The sequence below is a fragment of the Musca autumnalis genome, unplaced genomic scaffold (genome assembly GCF_047663935.1).
Source record: "Musca autumnalis isolate F117 unplaced genomic scaffold, ASM4766393v1 scaffold_3, whole genome shotgun sequence".
Taxonomy (NCBI): Eukaryota; Metazoa; Arthropoda; class Insecta; order Diptera; family Muscidae; genus Musca; species Musca autumnalis.
The window spans coordinates 227,829,036-227,856,699 of NW_027411866.1; the positions used below are offsets into that span (position 1 = coordinate 227,829,036).

The 27,664-nt window shown below is 34.8% G+C and overlaps 1 protein-coding gene and 1 non-coding gene across 32 annotated transcripts in view; one reads left to right on the forward strand and one right to left on the reverse strand.

Annotated features, from left to right (window-relative positions):
* Positions 1 to 23,831, forward strand: part of Adar (Adenosine deaminase acting on RNA) — a 431,247-nt gene extending 407,416 nt beyond the window's left edge. For 28 of the 31 annotated variants that reach the window (XM_073977125.1, XM_073977124.1, XM_073977119.1 and 25 more), the window contains 4 exons: positions 4,309 to 4,477; positions 5,865 to 5,964; positions 13,443 to 13,922; positions 13,985 to 23,831. In XM_073977125.1, the coding sequence (XP_073833226.1) occupies positions 4,309 to 4,477; positions 5,865 to 5,964; positions 13,443 to 13,922; positions 13,985 to 14,083 (848 nt within the window). In that variant the 3' untranslated portion in view covers positions 14,084 to 23,831. The remainder of the gene's footprint in view (positions 1 to 4,308; positions 4,478 to 5,864; positions 5,965 to 13,442; positions 13,923 to 13,984) is intronic. The other 3 variants (XR_012411758.1, XR_012411756.1, XR_012411757.1) reach the window with 1 other exon arrangement.
* Positions 4,994 to 5,065, reverse strand: TRNAE-UUC (transfer RNA glutamic acid (anticodon UUC)). Its single transcript has one exon. It is a non-coding gene; the product is annotated as a tRNA-Glu (tRNA).
* Positions 23,832 to 27,664: the final 3,833 nt, after the last annotated feature.

The following is a 27,664-nucleotide window of genomic DNA, read 5'->3' on the forward strand; positions in this document are numbered from 1 at the left end:
AACGACATATGACTTTTGTCCACAAAACACTGATATATGCAGTCAAAGATTAATGACTTAGTACCGCAGTCAGCTAATGCAAGACTTAAGATTAATATAATTAAAATTCTGTTATCTCGGAAGGATAATTGCAATCGAAGGCGGGACAGAAGGTTCCATCGCAAATTGAATTTGTAAAGCTGACGGGGCTTTCAATCAACTATGAGTTGTCTGGAACTCTTCAATAATATCTACCAATACAAAAATAATGTTATCCTTTCTACTTTATTGGTGTGAAACTTGGTTGGCAACAGCAGCCTTAAAGTCAAAGCCAAAGTCATTTACAAATCTGTGTCTTCATATTGAAAATTTGGTGGCCAAATGTTGTAAGCAATTCCGATCTCTACCAAAGATGCAATTCAGATAAGATAACAATCATCATAAAAAGAGTAAATTCAAGTGGATAGGGCACATATTGATTTGAGGATGAACTATGACCCCAAGCCTTAGGTTGGAATCCTAAAGGTAGCAGATAAAAAGGAAGACTTAAAAACTCATGACAAAGAAGTTTTATGAAGGAGTTAGTGAACCGGAGCATCAACATGGAGCGAAATAAAATTAATAGCAAATGACAGATCATCCTGGGGGATGTTTGTAGAGTCCCTATGCTCCTCAAGGAGTTAAACGAAAAATTAGAAGAATATTTCTTGCAGATATAAATCAGGTTTGAATATAGAATGTATCGGAGCAATCATTCGGGTACCACCCTCAGAAATTTCAAAATTCGTCAAAAAAATTCAGTTTAAGAGCAGGGCCCTATTCCACGAAAACACTTATCAACTTTTCATTTTGCACTTAGCAATATTTTTGACAATTCGCAAACTTTTCCGTTCCACAGAACCCTTATTTTTGAAAAGTGATAAGTTGCTAATGCATGTTGTAAAAGTTGTGAAAAATAAATGCAAAGTGTATATTTTTGGCTTATTTTTAAGTACAGGTAGTATAGAGTATGCCGCAACACGATCGGAGCAAAATTGCCTGAGATATGAGCATTGGAAGGGAGCAAATTATTTGATTTGTATGTAGCGTGGAAACTTTAAACGCGTATTTCTCGAAATGACATTTTTAAATGTCGGTGCCAACGATAGCTCGAAAACAAATCGAACGATCTTCATATGGTTTGGTGAGCTTCTTATATACAGTGTCCCACAAATGTCTTCGTACCCCAAGTATATTTAGAAATCTTCATGAAAAACGCGAAAAATAAACGGAAATGTTCAAAATTTTTGAGTGTAGATTTGTTTATTAAACACTTAATTTATATATAGATGATGAAAAAATGTGTTTCAGTTACTTGTATGTAAGATATCAACGAAAAACTGAAATAAGATCCAAATTCAATACCACAAAAGTCTTCGTACTTTTTAAGTTTTCCTCCAATTTTCTCAGAATTTGATAATGGATAAATGGCGTTGTGGACTTTTTGGACTTTCCATAGTAGGTTTTCTTTTAGCTTCCATAGTAGGTTTTCTTTTATTTATAATCAAATTTGTGAAAATAAACGTCAAAATGCTTGGAAAATATTTATCTGAGAAGGAACGTGAATTAAATTACACGGAAAGGATAACAAATCGTACCAGGAAATAGCGCAGATAATGTCTCGAAGCAAATCCACTATCCAATCAGTGGTCGGTCGCTTTAAATATGAGGGCCGTGTTGAAAATAAACCGAAATCCGGACGGCCCAAAATTTTAAACAATGGAGATAAGCTAATAATAAAGCGGATGATAGCAACTGATCCATTTATAAGTGCACCAAAAATTAGCGCGGAACTCCTCAAATCAAAGAATAAAGATGTCCACCCAGAAACTGTGCGAAGAGCAGTCGTAGAAGCTGGTTTCAATTCTCGAGCAGCCCGATAGAAACCTTATATAAATTAGGTAAATCATAAAAAACATCTTGAGTTTGCCCGTCAATATGAACATGCGTCTCTCGAATTTTGGAGGACTATAGTATTCTCAGATGAATCAATATACAACATGTTTGGTTCTGATGGGCGAATGAGGGTGTGGAGAAAGACAGGGGAAGCATACAACCCCAAAAACACTATAAAAACAGTTAAACACTGAGGGGGAGGTATAATGGTTTGGGGCTGTATGGCTTCAAATGGGGTCGGAATTTTGGAAATAATAGAAGGAGTATTAGACCATAAAGCATATATCGAAATTTTGAAGAAGAATTTAAAGCCAAGCGTTGAAAAAATCTGATTATCAGACAATTTTTATTTTCAACAAAACAACGATCCCAAACATATGGCTCATAATACTAGGATGTATTTAGCCTACAATACACCACATATTTTAAAAACACCGCCGCAAAGTCCGGATTTGAACCCCATTGAGAATTTGTGGAATATGCTGGAAAAACGACTCAGAACTCACCACATTAGCTCGAAAGAACAACTTAAAGCAGTTCTCTTGAAGGAATGGGAGAAAATTGACAGAGATTACACAAAAAAACTTGTGGAATCCATGCCAGATCGTCTCAAGGCCGTTATACAAAATAAAGGCTATCCAACTAAACATTAAAATTCCTATTTTCGGGCACTTTTTAATAATTTTATTGAAAACTCTCAAAATGTACGAAGACTTTTGTGGTATTGAATTTCGAACTTTTTTTAGTTTTTCGTTAATATCTTTCATGCACATAACTGAAACGCTTTTTTCTCTTTATATAAATGATGTGTTTAATAAACAAATCTACACTAAAATTTGTTTAAATGTTGTCTTTATTTTCGCAATTTTTATTAAATATGTCTGAACATACCTGGGATACGAAGACATTTGTGGGACACTGTACATAAATGCTTGTCTATAAGCGAAACAGATTATTTTTAAAAAAAATTTGGCCGAATTTTGGACAAAAGCTGTCAATTTTTTCGTTAAAATTTTAACTTTTGACTTTGACATCTCACAATTTTTTTAATCTATTTTTTTAATTCTGTTTCGCTTAAAGATACGAAGGTCGGCCCAACCGTTTTCGAGCTATCGTTGGCACTGCAAAACGCTTTTATAAAAAAGGTTTTCGCAGGTAGCCATACACATTTAAGCAATGTTTTTCAACAACAAAGAATCCAGAAGTAGTAGTTCAAGATGTGCTCTTTCAGGTACAAAAAATATCTACCTAAAAATATTGGTAGATTCTTAGAAAAAATTCATGAAAAATGGGGTTTTGGCTTGCACAACTAGGGGTAACCCTTTAAATATATTTATTCCACAAAAATCTGTTCGAAAATGTTCTAAATCCTCTAGATTCGGGCGGTGCCTATGTTGATTTTTTTCAAGAAGGAATTTTTCCACTCAACCGTATTAGTTGGAAAATGTGGCTCTACCGGAACCTTTATATGGGGCCATGTATAGGCTTTGAATATTAAATAAAGTTTTGGGTTATACCTAATATTTTTGTGTATATAATATGCATGTTGGAATGCTAGTTGTCTTCTTTTTTCTTTAATAAGTGTTAAACGAAATGTAAATAATAACATTATATGCTTTATAATACATGAATCGACTAAAAAACTTCCCACAAAAGAGAAATGGAACTAGGACTCCCATGAAATAAAAATGCTGTTATGTACTTACATCATCATCTCTGTTTCATATGCATTTATAACATATAATTTAATTCTTTTGAAAAATTATAGACTTTTTTTAAAGTGAAAAAAAAAACTATTAAAAGAAATTTATCTTAGAAATTGTGAATTGAAGTTTGTTTTGAATACTCTCATCTCTATCTCGTAAGTTTTTGGATGATAATATTACGCTCACACGACGTCGCCCAGAAAATATTGTTTTTGTTTTCGTCCCTAGAGTAATATATTATATTATTTTTTATTTTTCTTGTTTTTAGAAGACACTTGGTTTTTTTGTTCTAAATGAATAAAACACTTAATTATTTTCTAAAATTACTACCATTTTTATTATTGCCTAAAACGCCTGATAATATTTTCACAACACACATAACCCCTCATTATTTTCACTTAGTCCCATGCGCAAAGGAAGTTAAAATAACACCATTTACAACACACTGTTTTTGGAATATTATTTTTATTAATTTTTTCACACATTTTTTCTAAGTTACTATACTAAAATACCCAACACCAACCAAACCCACCCACCCACTTCTTTTCTAAGTTCTTTACTTCTTTCTTTTCAATTTTCATAATGACCTTAAAAATTAAAATAATTAATAATAATTTAAAAAAAAAAATACCATACAACGAATTTTATTAATAATAAAAACAAAAATTTATTTTATTTATTTTTATAGCAACAGCAAATCAGTCAATTTTCGTGAGGAACCAAGAAAATGCGCAATACCCGTACAAATTGAAAACCGGTGTACATTTTCATCTGTACATAAATACAGCGCCTTGTGGGGATGCTCGCATTTTTAGTCCCCACGAAAATGACTCGAGTGTTGATAAACACCCAAATAGGTAAAACAATCTTTACAACTAATTTTTTATATAATATACCTTTACATCATATTATATATAAAAAAAAAACTCTTTATATATACTATTTTTATATACAATATACTTTTTCATTTTTTGAAAATCTTTTAAAGTAAATTTTCTTGAAATGTCAAGTTGATGAAAAAACCAAAACAAAAAAATTTACAAAATATTTCTTTTGTAGACCAAGTAGAGTAAAGATTTTTTTGGAACCCAAAAAAAAAAAAACAAAAAGTAAAAGAAAAAAGAAACTAAAAAACACTCTTTTGAAATATGTACGAAATTTCTGAAGAAAAAAGTATTTAAAAATGGCATAAAAAATACCAAGACCGTCAACGAATTTAATACTACCCCGCGAATCGAAGCTGGAAATATGTTTGTAAAACGCGCTCCGTCCACAAAACACCAACAACAAAATCCTTCCCATGCCGGGAATTGAATCTAAACCCTTTGTGAGAAATTAAAATATATGACTCGCCTCATCGCAAAAAAAAAACTTTCCCATACCGGGAATCGAACCCGGGCCTTCTGGGTGAAAGCCAGATATCCTAGCCACTAGACCATATGGGAGGTTAGTAGTGGCTATTCTAACAGTCAGTGTGTCTCACCAAATGTTTTATTCCATTAACCACTTTTAAATACTTTTGATTCGGAAATTTCCAACAATAAGTTTTGTTTACAAATTTTTGTTATTACTTCTTCTTCCTCTTTGGTTTTTTATTTCATTTCATTTCATAAATTTTCAAGTACCAACCACTTTAGTTTTTTTTTAATTCTTCAATTTTCAAAATATTGACGTAACTACTTTTTCTATTTTTTTCTTCTTCCTCTTTTTTCTTTACCTCTTCTTTCTCTCGTATATTTTTATTAAAACGTAAAATTTTGTATTGTTTCAAATTTTGTTAATTATTCCAAATCTACTTTTTCATAATTTATTTTTGAAATTAATAATAATAATTTCTTATATTGTTGTCTCTATTTTTTTCTAACAATGCTCTCTTTCTTAATGTGTCGTCGGCGCTCTCTTTTCTAAAAATGTTCTCTCTTTACCTCTCTACTTATGTCTACGTCTGAAACATTGTGGAATTTTTTTACCAACTAAAAAAATAACGAATAATTTATTTTAATCGATGACAAACAAACTTATGTTGCTGTAAAAATGTCTATTTTTGTTTTCTAACACACCACCAACCAACAACTTTTTTCCTTTCCCGCTTCGATTTCGAATATAAAAAAACACTAAACTCTCTTCGAAATCGAACGAAACACAACGTTCTCTCGTCCCCCCTCAAATTAAACCAAAAAACCCAAAACAAAAAAATCAATTCAAATCTCAAACAAAAAACAAAATTTCACCACACCTGTACAGAAAAGCACGTGGTCAATTGCGTACAAAGATTGAGTCGGGTGAAGGTACCATACCCGTTAAGAGCAGTGATGGCATACAAACCTGGGATGGTGTTTTGGAGGTAAGTCAAGTTTATTTACAATCTTTTTTTAATTTTAATATCCTTTTTGTGAAATAAAATCCAATGTTTTTATAAAATTATGGGTTTATATTTTAAATCGGCGTTTTCAGGTCTTGTGATGAATATCAATCAGAAGAACAAGTATACATACATATCTAATGTTTGTTGGATTTTATTTAAATTTGTATGATCTTCTCGTAGGAAACACTTGTTAAATTTAAATAACAAGATTTGGTTTCTATTATCATGAAGTCCAAATAGCTACGAATTTCAAAAATGTACCTCATGGTAGTAATGGAGACGTCTTTCTGTCTCCCGAACCCATTAACAAATTTGATCCAAACTTTTCACTTCGTTATATTTTGCCCAAACATAGATCAAATCGAAGATGAACCGTCCACTCTTTCTAATACCTCCTCCACAAAAGTCCAGCGCAGCACAGACCTAAATCGCTTGAACTTGACTCTAGTGACCCATACATGTGGTACTGCTGAGGTGGAGTAGCTTAATGTGTAGATACTCCCGATGAATAGCTGTGCCTTGCGTTATATATACATTAGGAGGGCAATGACCATCTGGTGCTAGGGGGAACTTCAATGCTCATCATAATTTTTGGCATTCTTCCTACACGCAGAGAAGAAATATTTTTCGCTTTTGTTGGAACAAAAATATCTGTTTTGGTTTTAAAAATGTATTTGTTTTGTTCAAACATTGTAATCCAAATCCAAAAATACCATCTTTTGTTCCAAACATAGAAAACAAAAACAACTTTCTAATTTCCGCAATATTGTAAAAATCGTTAACAATACCGATTGTAGGAACTATCATAATCTAATTTTGTTTACAAAAAGTATTGTCAACCCAGAAAACCAGCCCAGAATTTTTTGATTTGAGTGTATATACTTCACATATACACTTTTGGCATAACTTGGATATAAATGTCGCGTATAATATTGCAATCGTTGATGAACTCAATACATGGTTTGCTGCATTGGCTCACAACAAAGACAAACAAAACGCCACAAGCACCCACCACAACATAAGGAATAATTAAACACCATGACAAACTCCGGTATAACACCAAACCTCAAAGCACAATGAAGATAGATGAATGAAACAAAACAGAAACAAATAAAAACAAGAGTACATACACACAAAAACAAAGATAAAGGTATCATGTCATACAAACAAAACTCACCATAATTATTTTATTTATTCAACACGGCATCGAATAGCGAGAGAAGAGAAAAAATTGTCGAAGAAAAGAGAGAACTATTGTCCAGTTGACAAAAACAATTTTTGGATTTAACAAAACACAATTGTTGGAATCACAATACTACATTTGGAATTTAACAATATCTTTACAATACATATTTTGCTCTTCGAATATTGTTGGATCGTCTTTCGATCATTGTCTCCGTTTAACAGATCACACGACTTCATATTCTATGACTGCCATACTTTTCTGGCCCATTCCCTCAAATTCTTGGGTAGCTGAGACAATTTTCCAGGACACTATTACGGTTAAACAAATCCCGAATCTGGAATGAAGAATGGTAGAACAACTGTTACTTTCAACGGTGGGACAGTGACAGGTCCGAAGATGTGCGCGTTATTTTAACTGGCATTTTATACAGCACCCCGAGAATGATAGGACGAAGAGGAGTGTGTTACGCCTTCCAACCGAGGAGGTACTACCACAATATACGATGAACGATGTTGCAGCGTTGGGTCCACACAGAAAATATTTAATTTAAGTATTCAAAAAGTCCACTTAACCTACCGTTAGCCACCCATATTGTACCATTGAAGCCTGGAAGTTGGAAGGGTGGTGCCGCTGCTGAACACAGAAAGTATTTAATTTAAGTATTCAAAAAGTCCACTTAACCTACCGTTAGTCACCCATATTGTACCAGAAGCCTGGAAGTCGGAAGGGTGGTGCCGCTACTGAAGCCAGGCAAAGATGCCAGAATAGGTGAATGGCCTATACGATTCACCTCTTCTGGCATCTTTGTCGCCAGCTGCAAATTTTCTAGAGGCACCACTCCTCCCCATGATGAGGAGCAGTCTCCTAGTTGCTCTACATCAGCATGGATTCCGGAAAAATGCACCGCAAAACAACACGTTATATTATACACACATTGTCAAGGACTGCACCAGACCGATCAGTTATGGTGGCACTTGACCTATCGAAGTCTTTTAATACCTTTAACTATGCCATGCTGTTCGAGGAGAGAAGAGAAGACGTTTCTCCGTTGGACAAACAACTATATATGTGGACGCCTGTCGTTTTAAAATTCAAAAATAAGAAGCTCAAAACCCATAGAGTGAAGCAGGGAGTTCCCCAAAACGGGGTGATAACTCTGGAACATTTTAAACTCTACCTTTCTGAAATTCCACACCCTCCAGACAGCATACAGATCGAAATGTATGTTGATTGTTGAGCGATTTTGGCCCAAAATCCCTAGATGGCTGACCTAGTGCAGTTCTTCCTTCCGAGGAATATGAAAATATCCGCCGCTAAATCCACTGAACAAAGTGGTCGATGGTGTACCTATCCGACCACAAGCTACCCCAAAATATTGGGTGCAAGACAATGGTAGTCCTTAAGCAACTGGATGAAATCGGGGTTAAGTATTTAAAAAGTCTACTTAATCTACCGTTAGCAGCCCATATTGTACCAGAAGCCTGGAAGTCAGAAGGGTGGTGCCGCTACTGAAGCCAGGCAAAGATTCCAGAAGAGGTGAATCGTACAGGCCGGTCTCCCTCTTGCCGCCAGCTGCAAAGATTCTAGAGGCACTACTCCTCCCTATGATGAGAATCTGTCTCCTAGTTGCTTAACATCAGCATGGATTCCGGAAAATGCACAGCACAACAACACATTATATATACACAGAGTCGAGGACTGAACCAGACCGAACAGTTATGATGGCACTTGACCTATCGAAGGCTTTCAATACCTTCAACCATGCTATGCTGTTCGAGGAGAGAAGACTTTCCTCCGTTGGACAAAAAAACTATATATGTGGACGCCTGTTGTTTTAAAATTCAAAAATAAGAAGTTCAAAACCCATATGGACCCAGCGTTGGGTCCATACTGAATCACAATGGTGTCCTTAAGCAACTGGATGAAACCGGGGTTAGCTATTTAAAATGTCTACTTAATCTACCGTCAGCCACCCACATTGTACTGGAAGTTGGAAGTTATGGTGGCACTTGACCTTATCGAAGGCTTTTAATACCGTAAACCATGTCATGCTGTTCGAGGAGAAAAGAGAAGACGCCTGTCGTTTTAAAATTCAAAAATAAGAAGCTCAAAACCCATAAAGTGAAGCAGGGAGTTCTACAAAACGGGGTGATAGCTCTGGAACATTTTAAACTCTACCTTTCTGAAATTCCCCACCCTTCAGACAGCATATCGATCGAAGTGTATGCTGATTATTGTGCGATTTTGACCTTGATCTCTGGATAGCTGACCTAGTGCATTTCTTCCTTCCATGGAATATGAAAATATCCGAACTAAATCCACTGCCACATTGTTCACCACATGGTCTGCTGACATGAGCCTCTCACTAAACATATTGGTCGATGCCCTGATTCCGACCACAAACTACCCCAAAATATTGGGTGCAACGTTGATAGCATGTTTAAATCGTCCGCACAAGCCACAGCTATTTGCTACAAGTCGTTAGCCGGTAGTAAATGGGGTGCTGACAAAGAAACCTTGTTGTTGTTGTAGCAGCATTTAAACCTACGTAGAAGCATAGGTTTAACGCTGAGTTGGCAGCCGCTGGCCGAAACAATATGGTTCCTGGTCAATCCGGTACGAAAGAACCCGCTGCCGTGGGATTAAAGAAACCTTGTTGACCTCTTATAAATCATTATGCCGGTCTGTGGTAAGCAATGCGGCGCCAGCGTGGTATGCAAATGTTAGCGCTATGCAGTGGAAGAATATTCAAATCTGCCGGAATGCCGCCCTAAAGATTGCAACAGGGTGCCAGCAGCTTCCAAACCTCGCCCACCTCTATTACTGGGGGCGGTATCCCGACTGAGACCACTGTTCTACAGGGGATTTCTGCCAGAGGCGCCTTCCCAAGATGTCTGTCTGTCTCTCGATTTCCGACAGCTAATAATTTTGACTCCCTTGTGCTTGCTCTGCCGAAGCACGTCTTTCTCCACGCTGTCATATAGGATGATTCTCGTCAGAAAACCCTCTACCAACAGCCAAAGATCATAGCTGCTCTTTTCTTCAGGATCAGTTTTGTCAATGACTGCTGCAAGAAGGCCGACTGGGGTTGTCAGCAGCACCAAATGTGTCTTGCGAGGTATTTTTGCCTCTGAGGACCATCTCGGCCTTCTTATTCATGAGGAGACGAATATTTTACCGGTATATCAACACAACTAGATGTTGTCGATGAGCATCTCTGCCACAGGCTTCCCAAACACAGGCACGTCAGGAGAGATATTTATTATTTGGGGAGAGAGTTTCAAATGTATAAGCGAGAACCTCAGATCGTATTGCTGTTCGGGACTGCTCTAGAGCAGGCAGTACAAAGGTACATTGTGTACAGTACACCTCCCACCCATTGCAGCAGAAGAACGGCAGCAGCCAATTCAAACACGAGTGCTATAGCCCAGTTAAGATCCGCTGTTGTGCATTTCATATTGGACCCGAATTGACCGCACGATACACAACGTCACGCTGCATTTGTTTAGCTACACAGATAACCCCACTCACCTATCTCCTGATTCTTTAAGGAAGCAGCCAGTCCAGTTTGAAGAATTTAAATTTAAAAAATAGTCCTTGTGGTCCTGGTGACAATTATCTATTTTTTTTTCTTGCGCAAGTTCGTACTCCCTAACATAATGGTCCAAAAGATCTAAAACCCGCGAATACGATAAGAATGTCTATATGGTACAACTCCTTTAGGTACATCCCTGGAAAAAAAATCAAAATTTTATATTTAATGTATTCAAAGGTCTGCTCGAGGATCCTTTGAAGGTAGTCGTTATGGCCATGTTTACAAGTATATAATGTAGACCGTACTTCCTGAAATAAGTAATGACCCAAAAGGATCTAAAAATCCTACGGTGCCCAACTAAAATGGCTGGTGGGTATGAGAACTATCGAACTTCGGTACTGACATTGGTCCAACCTTTACACGTCGTAATATTTCCCTTATCATGTTCGAATATGGATTGTATCGGACAAGACCTTCATTACCTGCCCCCATAACTTTCGCTTATGTGCAATTTATATGCTGCTCGAGAATTGTTTTGAAGGTAGTCATTGTGGCCCTGCTTACAACGATGTAATATGCTTCGTATGTCCTTTTATAATTGACCCAAACGATTGAAGAAATCCTCCGGTTACCAACATAAATAACTGGTTTGCGTGATAACTATCGAAAGTTCAACATTTTTGCTTAAGCGTAGTATAAGGACTGGATCAAGGATCCTGTTTACAATGATATATAGTTTTTCGTCTGCAAGTCTACACTTCCTGACATAAGATAATGACTGGTGGCACGATAACTGTCTCAAACTTAAACAAATAAGAACTGTGTTAAGTTCGGCCGGGCCGAACTCGTTATACCCTCCACCACGAGTTAAGAGGAATATTGAGGCCACAATCTTCAAAATACCGAAAATCGGGAGGTACCGTTCTATGGGGGCTATATGAAGGCGTGGACCTATACCGACAAAATTAGAGGGGAAAGTTGAATAACCCCAAAGAAAACTAAATATCAAATTTTAGCCATTTCGGAGGAATATTGAGGTGACAATCTTCAAAATACCGAAAATCGAGAGGTACCGTTCAACGGGGGCTATATGAAGGCGTGAACCTATACCGACAAAATTAGAGGGGAAAGTTGAATACCCCCAACGAAAACTAAATATCAAATTTTAGCCATTTCAGAGGAATATTGAGGCCACAATCTTCAAAATACCGAAAATCGGGAGGTACCGTTCTATGGGGGCTAAATGAAGGCGTGGACGTATACCAACAAAATTCTGGGCGAAAGTTTTATAATCCAAATGAAGACTACAAACCAAATTTCAGTCATTTCGGTGGATTATTGAGGCCTCAACCGTCAAAATACCGAAAATAGGGAGGTACCGTTCCATGGGGGCTATATGAAGGCGTGGACTTATACCGACAAAATTCTGGGGGAATGCTTTATACCCCCAGCGAAGACTAAATACCAAATTTCAGACATTTCGGCGGAATTTTGAGGCCTCAACTTTCAAAATACCGAAAATTAGGAGGTACCGTTCTATATGAAGGGGTTGACCTATACCAACAAAACTCTGGGGGAAAGTTGTATACCCCCAACGATATACATATATTTTATAGGGTCTTCTATTATTATTGCGATGTTTTACAAAGGGAATGACAAATTTAAATATACCCTCCATATTATGGTGGAGGGTGTAATGAAGTTCGAATGTGCAATTTATCGGACACCTCCTTCGAGTATCCAAAAGTTAATTTAAGGACAGACTGCATCTTCTAACATTATGGTTCGAAAGCTCTAAAAAATCATGCGGTGTCCTATTGGGCACGATAGCTATCGGAAGGAGAGACTCCCAAAATTATACCAAGTTCCTTGGTGGACTATTTTAGCCTATTCCTGCAAATACAACCCCCACAAAAGATGAACATTTAAAGTAACATTTGTAATCGTGTGTAAATTTTAGTAGCAGGTAGTTCTTATGATCATGACTACAACCATATAATTTTCTTCTAGAAGAAGTCAATACTTCCCTGGATTTGGGCCCCAAAATATATCCCAATATATTGGACCACACCCTTATGCATAAAAGGTCAATTTAAAATCAAGTTTTTATGTAGATAGGCCTTGCGGTCTATTTTACAACGCTATAATTCTGTTCTACATACTTCGTTTGATAATGGCCTGAGTGTTCTTGTAATTAGGAAGTATTATGGATTTTATTCGTGTAGACTGTTTTGATTGGATGTTTCAGTGGAAAATATAGACCCACTGTTGATGCTACCTATTCAGAAAATCCTTAAATATTATGCTGGAAGTATCCAGAACTTTTTTGAACAAAGAAAATCTAGCTATTTTCAGATTCTTATAGCTACACCGTGCTAGCTAAACTTAACCTCCCTCAAAAGAAGTCACAATTCACTTGAATTCCTTCTCTGATGGCATAGAAAATATTTTCTTTATATAGATTTATATCATCCTTCAACAGCCGTTTGCGGTGTGAAAATTTTTAAACTCTTCCAAAAGTAACAAAAAATGGTGCAACGAAGTTTTTACATCTGTCTCAGTGGAATAATTGTCATTGTTTAGGTTTCACATTCTTCGAGATTTTATGTTGAAAGTGTGAACAGCACAATAAACCGCTGATTCTTTACCGCACTTATTGTAAAGTTTTTAAAATGTTTCTGATAATAAAATAAAAATTATAAGAATTTTTAATAATACTCCCCATTTCGCTTACAGGGTCATCGTCTTCTTACCATGTCATGTTCCGATAAAATTGCCCGTTGGAATATTGTTGGCATCCAGGGATCGCTGTTGTCGTCGATTATTGAACCAATCTATTTGCATTCCATCGTATTGGGCAGTTTATTGCATCCGGAGCATATGTATCGGGCCGTATGTGGTCGCATTGAAAAATCGATTCAGGGTCTTCCACCACCGTATCATTTGAATAAGCCACGATTGGCTCAGCTAACATCGTCGGAGCCACGTAATCAGGCAAAGGCACCCAATTTTGGTATTAATTGGACAATTGGTGATACTGAAGTGGAAGTTGTCAACTCGCTAACCGGCAAAACGGTCAATAATCAAATCTCACGTATAACCAAGCAAATGTTCTTTAATAAATATGGAAGTTTGGTGAAAAATTTACCCGGTCTACCAGAGCGCAAGCTAACAACAGATTATGGACAGACAAAGGCCAAAGTTAAGGATTATCAGGTGAGAAATGAGAAGGTTTTGTTTTAATTAAAATTTTAAATTTAATTTTGTTTCTTGTGCAGATTGCCAAACGTGAGCTGTTTGCCGCCTTTCGCCGTGAAGATCTGGGCAATTGGTTAAAGAAACCCCAAGAACAAGATGAATTTGCGCTTCCGGAATGACTGCTTAAAATCGAAAATTTAAAACAAACAATTGTTGTTTTCCAAAGTCAAGTTAAGCAAGCAGAAGAAGAAGTAGGAGAAGATGTAGTAGTAAAAGAACAACAACAAAATCACATGTCCTCGTTGCCGGGTGCAGAAAATCAGCAGCAAAAGAAAGTCAAGTCTACAATAATGTTACTGCTGATGATCGTTATATTAATGATAATCTTTTATTTGAATATATTAGCAAATATATATTTAACACAACAACAACCAGATGAAGAACAACAACAATTTCAAAATGAAAACCAACAACAACCAGAAGAAAAACAATATTTATTATTATTCATAATCTTATTATTATTACAAATTCAATTAGTACTTATGATAATAACTTTATTATTATTACAACAACAACAACAACAATTTATCGAAATATTATTAGCAATATTTCCAGTTAATAATAATGTCTTACAACAAAACCCAAAACAACAAGAATTACACCAACTACCAAACTTCTTTGTAGTTGTATTCGAAAAATTAGCCCAAATTCTGGCTTTTGTAGTTGTTGCATATAATGACAAAGATAACAAAAACATAAATTACAACAAAAACAATAACAATGACATACAATTTGGATCCATTACATCCAAGATGTTGGGATCGTCATTGTCATCATCATCTCGAACTTTAAAAAATCTTCCTCAAGCTACTTCTTCTTTAAACGTATTTCGCAAAAATGTTATCTTGGAAACAATGACGGCCCTGGTTTTAAATTTCCAACCTAAGGCCATTAGTTTTTTGTTTTTTATTATAAAACATTTCAATTTTAACAACAAATTTGTTGTTGCTGCTCAAAATACTCTTCAAAGCCAACCCCATCATGGTGGTGGCTACATCATGTTGTTCAAATTCAATTGTCAATCAAGACGGCTTCTTCAATGGTCTCAGCTCAACCAATATTCAAAAGTAGTAGAAGAAGAAGCCATTAAACAACAAGTAATCTCTCACAACGAGGAGGAAGAAGTGGATGTTAAGCAGCCAATAACAACAAAAACAACAACGATGATGATGATAGATAACAAAATCATTTCTTATCTAATGCAAAAAGCAAATTTTATTATATTTTATAATAAATTGAGCTCTAGAATATTTCTAGAATAGAATGTAGCTAAGATGCTGGAACTAAGTAAAGCAAGTATTATGGCGTTTTAGTCTAAAACATCAAACAACCAAATTACACATAAACAGAAAACACAGAAAGACAAAACAAACACCATTTACATACACTTCATTACCACTACACAAAACATCCCGTCATACATACGTGCATAGAAACATACATATATGAAACTGTTAAAAAAAAGTTCGCCATTTTCATTATAATCATTGATTTCATTATTATTTTTAAGTTTTTGTGAAACAATTCCAATGTTGTTTTACGATTTTTTATTTTTTGATAACCAATATGCTCCTCGTAGGAATTAGCCAAGATTTTAGTTTAGTTATCGTAATCTAAGTCCATTTTAACCAATTTTTACATGTAATTCAAAAGTATATATATAATTTCCAAAGTCAATATTAATATTTGAAGCACTTCATATCTATCTCAAAAGATGTTTTAAAAATAACAGTTTTAATATTCAAATTACATTTCATTTGAAATTTAAGAGAAAATATCTAATAGACGCATTCTCAAACATGGTCATTAAAACCTAAAAACTGTCGTATGAAATTTCTACTATAAAAAAATTATACCCTTTGGTTACTCGGTGAAAACTTTTTTAAGAAATTATCTCCACTGTCTCTCCCAAAAACTCAAACTTTGCTTCCGAAACATTCTTCCTCAATTCCGTATCTTAAAAAATACAATTTTTCATTGTAGACAAAAAAACGATGATATTTTGGGTTTGGTTGAAAGTTTAAATGCAATTATTAGAGAATTAGATGAACTCAATTTTCTAATAATCCCATTTAAACTTTTACCCAACCACCGATATATCAAAAAATCAATCGTTTTATATCTATCGTGAACATTTTTATTTTTTAAGATACGAAGTTAAGGAAGTAAGGCATGGATTTGAAACATGAATTATGCTTAGGTGCAGTATAAGGGTTGCTCGAGACTCCTGTTTACAATTATATAAACTTTTTCCTGGACAAGTCAACACTTTCTGACATAAGATAATGACTCGTGGGCACGATAACAATCTTAAACTCAAATCTAGTTCGATGTTGCACTATATCGGACAACTAACTCCTTCGAGTATTTAAAAGTTAATTTAAGAACAGACCACATCTTCTAACATTATGGTCCGAAAACTCTAAAAACCCATGCGGTGTCCTACTAAAATGGCTATTGGGCACGATGCCTATCGGAAGGAGTGACTCCCAAAATTATAGCAAGTTCGTTGGTGTACTATTTTAGCCTATTCCTGCAAATACAAGCCCCACAAAAGATGAACATTTAAAGTAACATCTGCAATCGTGTGTAAATTTAGTAGCAGGTAGTTCTTATGACCATGACTACAACGATATAATTTTATCTAGAGGAAGTCAACACTTCTATGGCTATGGGCTCCGAAATATATCCCAATATATTGGACCACTCCCTTATACATAAAAAGTCAATTTAAAACCAAGTTTTTATTTAGATCGGCTCTATTTTACAACGCTATAATTCTGTTCTACATACTTCGCTTGAAAATGACCTAAGTGTTCTTGTTATTATGAAGTATTATGGATTTTATTCGTGTAGACTGTTTTGATTGGATGTTTCAGTGGAATATATAGACCCACTGTTGATGCTACCTATTCAGAAAATCTTTAAATATTACCCTGGAAGTATCCAGAACTTTTTTGAACAAAGAAAATCTAGCTATTTTCAGATTCTTATAGCTACACGGTGCTAGCTAAATCTAACCTCCCTCAAAAGAAGACATAATTCGCTTGAATTCCTTCGCTGATGGCAAAGAAAATATTTTCTTTAGATTTATATCATCCTTCAACAGCCGTTTGGGCTGTGAACATTTTTAAACGCTTCTAAATGTAACAAAAAATGGTGCAACGAAATTTTTACGTCTGTCTCAGTGGAATAATTGTCATCTTTTAGGTTTCACATTCTTCGAGATTTTATGTTGAAAGTGTGAACAGCATTATAAACCGCTGATTCTTTACCGCAGTCATTGTGAAGTCGTTTAATTGTTTCTGATAATAAAATAAAAATTATAAGAATTTTTAATAATTACAGGGTCATCGTCTTCTTACCATATCATGTTCCGATAAAATTGCCCGTTGGAATATTGTTTGCATCCAGGGATCATTGTTTGTCGTCGATTATTGAACCAATCAATTTGCATTCCATCGTATTTGGGCAGTTTATTGCATCTGGAACATATGTATCGGGCCGTATGTGGTCGCATTGAAAAATCGATTCATGGTCTTCCACCACCGTATCATTTGAATAAGCCAAGTTTAGCTCTGGTAACATCATCGCGGCCACGTAATCAAGCAACGGCACCCAATTTTGGTATCAATTGTAAAGGGTGATTTTTTAAGAACTATAGGAAAGTTTTTCAAAAAAAAAAAAAAAAAACACATAAAATTTAGAAAAATGCATGACACCTTTATTTGAATCGATAGTATGGTCCATATAATTTAATGTTTGAAGATTATTTCATGCAAATGTTGACCGTGACTGCGCCTCAAATGGTCTATCCGCTTAGTCCAATTTTGGCATACTCTTTCCAACATTTCGGCCGGTATCTCGTGAATAAATGCATCAATGTTGTCTTCCAATGCGTCAATTGAAGCGGGCATGTGTGTATAGACATGAGCTTTACCATAGCCCCACAAAAAATAGTCTAAAGGCGTTAAATCGCACGATCTCCCCTCTCAATAAGTCCATTGTTACGCGTGCTGTGTGGCATGTGGCACCGTCTTGTTGAAACCACATGTCATGCAAGTCAAGCTCTTGCATTTTGGGGAAAAAAGTTGGATATCATCTCATGGTAGCGCTCACCATTCACAGTTACATTACGATTCGCATCATCTTTGAAGAAATACGGTCCAATGATGCCACCAGCCCATAAACCGCATCAAACTGTGACTTTTTCTGGATACATTGGTAGCTCTTGCAATGCTTCTGGCTGATCTTTACCCCAAAATCGACAATTCTGCTTATTAACGTACCCATTGAGCCAAAAATGAGCTTCGTCGCTGAACACAATTTTTCGTTGCAAAGAGTATGCCAAGCGGATGGACCATTTGAGGCGCAGTCACGGTCAACATTTGCATGAAATATTCCTCAAACATTTGCGTGAAATATTCCTCAAACATTAAATTATATGGATCGTACTATCGATTCAAATAAAGATTTCATGCATTTTTCTGAATTTTATGTGTTTTTTTTTTTTTTGAAAAACTTTCCCATAGTTCTTAAAAAATCACCCGTTACAATTAGTGATACTTAAGTGGAATCTGTCAACTCGTTTACCGGTAAAACGGTCAATAATCAAATCTCACGAAATTTCAGAAAATACATTTGATCACTGAGGACCTATTTCATTATAGCCTACACCGACAATTATAAGTCTGTTTCATTTTGAAAATCTCAATTTTGATTTACGAGGTCTTCAAATTTGATCCATTCTTATAGTGCTAAAACCTATGGAAGTGTGTTTGCTTTTTTTGTGAAAGGCGCTTAGTAATAGTACAAACCTACCTATAGGGGAAAGTCCGCAACAACAGGATCTGTTAAAAACCCCTCCACAGGCTACCTTGAATACGGTGCTAAACGGGTATGTGATGAAAACCGAATCGACTCGATTTGCCGAATCGAAATGGTATATAATCGGAGTGTCGTTGATGATATATATAGTTTTTCTTCGCAAAAGCCCCTTATTTGAATAATATTTTTAAAATCCATTTTCCATTTCATTAAAATATTCACCAAAATTAGAGATATACGATTTCTATTTATTGTAAAACGAGTCAAATCGTATTCCATCACATACCCAAAATTTTCAACCCTTAAATATCATAGTTCTATTTTAATGAACTACTCTCGTATCCGTTCCGAAAATGTCAGCGTTCTCAAAAGTTAGTGACTACATTGCACCAATGGCGGAAGAGATCTATCTGCCATTGAAAATGAAAGGACCCTAGATATGAACTGTCTAATGGTTAGTTATCTACATGGACTTTTAAATAATTGATGGACACTTCAAATGTACCTCAATACCCAGAATTAGTACAAACTATACAAGAGCTGTGGTGGTTTAAATCCAGGCATAAAAACTCGTATTCTAATCAATCTGAAACTGTCAGCTGGAATACTTTTACCTTTCCAAAACTTACAGCCTGTTTCACTATGTCGAACGAAAATGGAAACGAAAGAAAAACTACTTAACTCGTGTATGATTTCCAAATTTTTCATTTGTTTCGAAGCAAAAACAAAGTCAATATTACCATGAAAATAAAAATAAAGAGTTTAGTTTGTCATGAAAATCATATTTCAATACAGAATTTTCCATTTTCCAAACAATACATGAAAATGTCATGCCAAAGGGTTGGTGAAAATGATATGTCAAAGCATTGGTCAAAATGACATGCTTAGGATCCGACAATGAATGTCATCTTATGGTGGTCAAGTTCGTATAAAATTCATGAGTGAAAATGCTAAAAAGATGACATGCCAGATCTCTTGCACCCATGATTCAATACCATCCTTGGCATCGAACATTTTCCTGGGTGGTTAATGTTGGTATTCTTAACAAATATCTCGTCACTGGTCAACTTGGATTTTCTTAGTATATTCCTGCTTCTATATAATTTCCTTCATATAAAATATGTGACCACTGGCATATCCGCGACATTCAATGGACCCATGGATGCTTATTGATTCTTTATTTTTTGCCATTGTAGGGAATACTGACAAATCTCGTTTGATTTATAAAGTCATCCAATTATTACAGGCCTGTTTATGTCAGAAGTCGTACCAAACTCCTTCGTGTCTTCAAATTTGTTTAATAATTTGAAAACTAATGGCCTGTTTCTCTAAGACGATTCGATTCGTTCAAATTACTACCAAACTCATGTTATTGTAGAAACATTTTGTTTGAATAGATACAAAAAGGAATCATACATTTATCAAAAAAAAAAAAAAACAGAAGTTTGGTAGTAGTTGGAACGAATTTGAATTCGAATCGTATTAGAAACAGACCATAATGTTTGAATGTTTTTCGTTCGTTTTCTTATCGACATATTGAAGCAGTCTGTAACACTTGAAATTAATTGATGGAATTCAAACAATTTAAAAATATTTATAATTTACTTTTTATACCTTCAGCATTTATGCTAAAGAGGGTATGTATATACACTTTCATACGGGCAAAATGTGCCTCATCGAAATAATGGTTTTAGACCCCAAGTATGTTTGGACGAAATGTGCTTCAGACAATTTGGAGTTGATTTAGACATGTCCGTCCGTGTGTCCGTCTGTCTGGCTGGTGCGCACGTTGGCTTTCGTAATATTTTGCCCAAACTTAGTATAAGTTCGAAGGTTAGATCGGTTCACTCCTTCTGGTACCTCCCCCACAAAAGTTCGAAAATGTTCGGAAAAGTTTGGCGCACGATAACTCTTGAAGGGAGTAACCGATTTGGCCCACACTTTGTACATCGTGAAAGTTCTACCAGACTTAGATTAAATTTATATATGGACTCAATCGGTCCACTCCTTCGGGTACCTCCCACACAAAATTTCGGAAAAGTTCAGTTTAGGACCTGTTCTCGAATCGCTTTGATTTTTATTGTAGCAACTTGTATTCACTGCCCCCCATACGACGCAAGAAGTTTCATCAGGGGGAAGTCCATACTTCCTGAGAAAATAGCTTGAAGGGTGCAAAAAACCCCTATCACACCGTGTGTAATGGTTGGAGCGCAAGATAATTCTTTAACGGATCTGCCCATTTGCTCCAATATTTTTTTAAGCTTCGCTTAAGTTCGAAGAAAAGCCGTACCGGTTCACTCCTTCTGATACCTCCTCCGCAAAATTTCCAAAATGTTCGGAAAATTGTGCGCACGATAACTCTTGAAGGGAGTGATCGATTTAGTCCATACTTTGTACATCATAATATATCTGCCAGATATAGATCAAGTTCGAATATGGTATATACATTTCGGATAAATTCTTTTTGAGACCTGCTCCCGAATCGATTAGTTTTTTGTTGAAGCAACTTGCATTCGCTGCCCCAAATACAATAGTATAAGCTAGGCAAAGAGTCTGAGAGGGGTTAAGAGTCAGTTCGAGGATTCTGTGGAAATTTTTACCGAAGGTTTAATAGTGGCCCTGTTTACAGCGATATTATGTTTTTTAGGCAAGTATAGTACAAAAGTCCTATCTATCAATATTTCCGCAAATTTTTGATCTTTAATTCACTCCATTTTTTTGTGGGTTCATACGCCTAAAAGTGTCTCACTCCACACATGCTGAGGGTATACATCTGTCGGCAAAGCCGACTGATACTTTTTTATTTGTTTTTTTTTTTCATCCTTCAAACTCATTCTGTACTCTACACCCTAGTGTACAATCATCTATCCACATCCATGTCAATGTATTGAGTTAAAAATCTCCTCCTAAAATCATGCTACCGTTCTGTTAATAATTCTGTACTAATAGCTAATGTTGGTATTCCTAAAAAAAATATCTCGTCACTGGTCAATGGTTGAAGGAATTCAAACAATTTAAAAATATTTCTAATTCACTTTTTAATTAAAATTTTCAATTTTCAAATGAAATGCATTGAATTCAAAATATTCTGTTTCGTTTCCGTTTCAAATAAATAAGAATGGCCTGTTTCTCTAAGACGATTTTGAATTGAAATTCATTCGAATTACTACCAAACTCCTGTTTGTGTAGAAATGTTTGTTTGATTGAAAACAAATATGAATAAAATATTTTTCAAAAAAATGAAGTTTGGTAGTTCGATTGAATTTGTAATTGAATAGTCTTAGTGGCCTGTTTATAGATATTATCTCGTTAGCTAGATACAATCCTAAAAATTCTGATTAGATAATATCAACTTTTAAATAATTTTTTTTTTTTTGAATTACATGAAAATAACGGTGTATATAATTTATAATATGTACAACTACTCATTCATTTAAAATACAGGGTATTTGCAGCCTGTTTCTGTATGTCGAAATGAAAATATGTGCGAATGAAACACGCCCAAACTTTGATGTGCTTTTGCAAATTTGTTTTTTGTTCTGAAGCAAAAGCAAAGGTAAAAATATTTCGAAAACAAAAGTTTGGGAGCAAGGCAAATTTATATAAGGTATATGCCAAGGCATATGTATATAAGGTAGAAGTGACAATCAGCTGTATTCTTACTTTTTTTGTAAATCTAGTTTTCAAAATGTAATGGAGTCTACTCATGAAATTTTAAACTTCGAAATTTGCTACTATAAAATATTGCTTTTCATCCTAAACGAATAATAAAAATTACCTACGAGAGTTCTGAATGCTTTATATTTACATTTTGATTCAAATTTGTTCTCTTTTATAGGATTTTCAAAACATATTTATGTTTTCCCTAAAAAAGGAATGACCCTATTATTCAATATTTTCTTTTAGGGAAACATGAATACATTTTGAAAATCCTCTAAAATAGAACAAATTTGAATCAAAATGTAAATATAAAGCATTCAAAACTCTCGTAAGTAATTTTTAATACAGGTTTAGAATGAAAAGCAGTATTTTTGGAAGTTTCAAATTTCATGAGTAGACCCTATTACATTTTCAAAACTAGATTTACAAAAAAGTAAGAATGCAGCTGATTGTCATGTCTACCTTATATAAATATGCCTTGTGTGGGAGTGTTTCATTCGCACACATTTTCATTTCGACGTACAGAATCAGACTGTTAAGTTTTTTTCCTTTTTTATGGAATTGAATTCAGTTAGGTTTCTTCAATATTATTTTAATTTGCTATACTACTTGTAAATGATGTGCTAGACATATTGATTTTTGTTTTTCTGGTCTTTTTTAACTGGTCTTATTTTGTAAACCACATTTGAAGCGAACAGCTCCAAAACGGTCTAACCAACATGTTCAAAAAAATCAAACTGACTGTAAAGATTTACCCGGAACCTTTTAAAATAAATACTAAAGAACTCCAGGTGGTATAACCAAGGTTTAACATGTGGTTTAGACCATTTGGGCCCTGAGCGCCTCATTTCAAGTACTATTTTTAATACACATTTGGAATTAGTCTTAATAAATGTAAACATAAGTGCTTTTTAAAAGAACAACTCGATATTTTTCAAAGCATCTGTTGAAACAATATTCTTTACTTTCAAAGTTTCAGATATTTAAATTGCACTTTTCCTTTAATGTTTCTATATCACGGAATCTTTTTACCAACTTCAAGTGGTATCACTTCAAAATGTCTCTTTCTCTCTAACCTTATTTATTAATTTTATTTTTATTTTATTTCATACCACATTTTGCTTGTTTAATTTTTATTTTAAGTGTATTCTTGTCAACCTTCATTCTTTACGTTTAAGTGCATATTTTATTATTTTGTAAAATGAACTCTCACAACGTGTGTTTGTAATTTTTAAGTTAGGTTTTTAGTCTAGTATTCGAACGTGTAAATTTTTTCGTTGTTTTTATAAATGGTACTATATATTATTATATATAAAAAGTCATTGTCATTAGTTTAGAAAAGAGAAATAATGAAATAAATTTGTTTTGTCAGACCCATTATATATTATTTGTGTTTATTATTTGTTTTTCGTTTTTTTTTTATGCAAGAAAAGAAACTATTATTATAATGATGCCTTGTAACCTTTGTATGTATATTAAGTTATCATATTATATACATATGTGAGGCCAATGTTTTTCTTAATAGAAAGAGCCTTCACTCGTAGAATATACTTTTTTATATAAAGTGGAAAAAATCCTCAGACTTCTCTTGTATAATGAGAAATTCTGTTTGTCCGGTTTAGAAAATGACAGAATTCCCAAAGCGAACTTCGACTTGCGACTTCGGCAACATGTTTCCCAGTGCTGAACATGCGGTTTCTACAATATTCGTATACCCATAAATTTTGTGATCGTAAGTACACATTTTACCTAATTATGATGATTGGTTCCTCGGATAATTTAAAAAAGAATAATACTGTGGGATTTGTCAACTATTTTAAAATATTAAGGGTGCGTCAAACTTTACGCCTTAGAGCTAAAGATGCTATATGTGTACTTCGATAAACAAAAATCGATATAATGCTATGATAAGGGCTAATTCATTTCAGAACATTTGCAGTTGATTTACCCATGTCTGGCTCTCTCGCTAATGCATAATATTTGTTAGAAAATAAAATCATGTTGAAAGATGGACTATATCGGTCAAACTCCATTTGATACCATCCCCACAAAAAATTTTAAAGTATTTGCTTAAGTACGCCTTAAAGACTGTTTGAGAAATCCCACTCTATTTCTAGCTCATTTTTTATCGTCGACTTCGAACAGGAACACAGTGGCACGACTGAGGCTAAAAATGGTACAAACCAAGTACTTCGGAATACAAAACATTTTATTTCATTTATTGATGACACGCCAAGTAATTTTGTCTTTATGAAGGTTAAAATCGTTTGTTGACATCAGCTAAAAATCCTTTCGAGTGAACACCTCATTAAGTCATCGACATCGGATGGACCTATTTTCATGATATATTTTTCTGGGCTTATTAAGCCTTATCATTAAACGAGGTAATTTTATTTTTTATTCCCTCCACCATAGTATGGAGGGAATATTAAGTTTGTTTTTCCGATTGTAACGCATTGAAATATTCATTTGCGACCCTATAAAGTATATATATTCTTGATCAGCGTAAAATTCTGAGTAGATCTATGAGTGTCCGTCCGTCTGTGGTAATCACTCTAGCATCCACAAACATGGAGATAGGACTGTCCACGTTTTGGTATAGCTCCCATATAACGGTACAGCCCGATTTCAGGTATTTTGACGTTTTTAGTCGCATTTTCAAACCGAATTAGCTATAATTTGACATTTAGGGTTCCCAGTGATCAACAAAGGATAAGGGCGTAGGTCAATTTTTTGGTATAGCCCCCATATAACGGTACCTCCCGATTTTCGGTATTTTAGCTAAAATTTTTAACCGAACTAGCTGTAATTTGACATTTGAGGTTCTCAATGGTCATAAAACTTATTCACCAAACATCGTCAACATATGTCAATGTTTTGGTTTAGGCCCCATATAACGGTACCTGCCGATTTTGGGAATTTTAGCTACAATTTTTAACCGAACTAGCTGTAATTTGACATTTGAGGTTCTCAGTGGCCATAAAACTTCTCCACCAAACATCGTCAACATAGGTCCATGTTTTGGTATAGCCCCCATATAACGGTAACTCCCGATTTTCGGTATTTTGAGAATTTTAGCTACAATTTTTGGCCGAACTAGGTGTAATTTGACATTTGAGGTTCTCAGTGGCCACGAAACTTCTACACATCATATAACGGTAGCTCGCGATTTTCGGTATTATGAGGGTTTTAGCTAAAATTTTTACGGAACTAGCTGTAATTTGTCACGAAACTTAAAATCATCAACATAGGTCCATGTTTTGGCATAGCTCCTATATAACGGTACCTCTCGACTTTCGGTATGTTGAGGGGTTTAGCTACAATTTTTAACCGAACTAGCTGTAATTTGACATTTGAGGTTCTCTGTGGTAAAAATCGTCAACACCCATGTTTTGGTATAGCTCCCATATAACGGTACCTCTAAATTTTCAGCATTTTGAGGGTTTTAGCTACAATTTTTAATCGAGCTAAATGTATTTTGACATTTGAATTTTCAGTGGTCACTAAAATCACCTAGCTGAACACATTTTGTTAGATTAGATTAGATAATTTAGGCAATTGAAGTATCTATCCATCGTCGAAAAATTGTTCCACCTAAAATTAGCTTCGTTAAAGAACTAAAAAGTTTTTACACATTTAACATACATATTTTGAACATTTTTCCCCGAAATGCGTTCCCGTACACCAAAAAAGTTTGCAAAATGTTCACTTCTCTTTGAACAAAAATGGCGCTGAATGGCTCTCTCTTTAGAAACTTTTTACACGACAAATTTAAGCGAGCAAAATTGTGCAACATTTATGCCGGCTTCCGATTGGCTGACACGCCGACTTTGACATTTGTTCCAGTTTTTTTGACGTTTCTGCCATTTTACCGTTCCCGTACATTTTGGAAAAATGTGTGCGTTGAACTAATTTTTGACGGTTCTCTCTTTTGCACATTTTACCATTAAAAAAGTACTCGAACGGAGCTATTGTGAAAGGACACTAATTTTCCATTTTAATTAAGACTATTTTATGGTGGAGGGTATAAAAAATACGGCCCGGCTGAACTTAACGACTTTTTACTTTTTTTTTATTTTTTTTATGAAATTTCGAGTTTTAACAAAAAAAAAAATGGATCTGTTTTGGTATAAATCGGTCAAAAACATTTTGTTTTGAAAATTCTCTTGTTTCAAGATTAGATTTTGATCTACTCAATTTCAGTCATGTCGGTTGAATAATATGGCTAAAACCTTTAAAATGCCGAAAATGTGGTGGTGCCGATTTATGGGAGCTATATCAAAACGCGAATCTACATCCACAATTCTTTGTAGGAATGTTTATACTATAATATTTTTTGTGAGCAAGCCACTCTTCCGTACTCAATGACTGAAAGCTCTAAAAATCATACGGCGCACACTGGTCGAAACCACTGATCTAGCGGCGCAAAAGTCAAAAAATCGAACTATAAAATTGCGAAATATTTTCCATTGTATCGATTACAGACACTTCGCAGACAAAGATTTTGTTTTTTAATTTTTGTTGTTGTAAATATTCACTCAGTTATTCACTATCAAATGCAAGAGTTTTTGTTGGATCAGATTTTAAAAAATTGTTGCAAAAAAAATAACTTCATATTTGTTTAAATGTTAAATGCATTCGTAATGAAACTGGACAAGATTTATATTCAATTAATAGCAGAGGGTGAGATTTAAATTATAAAAATTAGTTTGGGGTCTGGAGGTACTTAGTTATATAGCAATAAATTTTCAAAAAATTCAATTTTTTGTTGTGTTTTTATGGGTTGTACGCGCTTGTTCCATAGAGTGCATCTTGTAAACTTAGCCGAACTTAGGTTCGATTATTTTTTAAGGAAAGAAATTGGACTCTCTGGATACGGAATAACCACATTTGGGCTGCAAATATTTGCAAATCTTTTGATGACTGCACTTTTAAAAAAAGGGATTTTGCATGAAATTCATACAAATTTAGCTGTGCATTTGTATGGGAGCTAAATCAAAATTTGGACCTATCTGAGAAATGTTTGCAAGGAGGATTTCTACTCTTGGAGACACTATAATACCATATTATAGATAAATATGTTATTAAATATGGGATAACAAGTAAAAATTCATCGAATCGGGGATACCATAAAAGGGGCTATATCGAAACATAAATCCGTGTTGAAAATGTTTTGTAGGAAGATTTTATACGCAGTGAGAACACGGAATGCA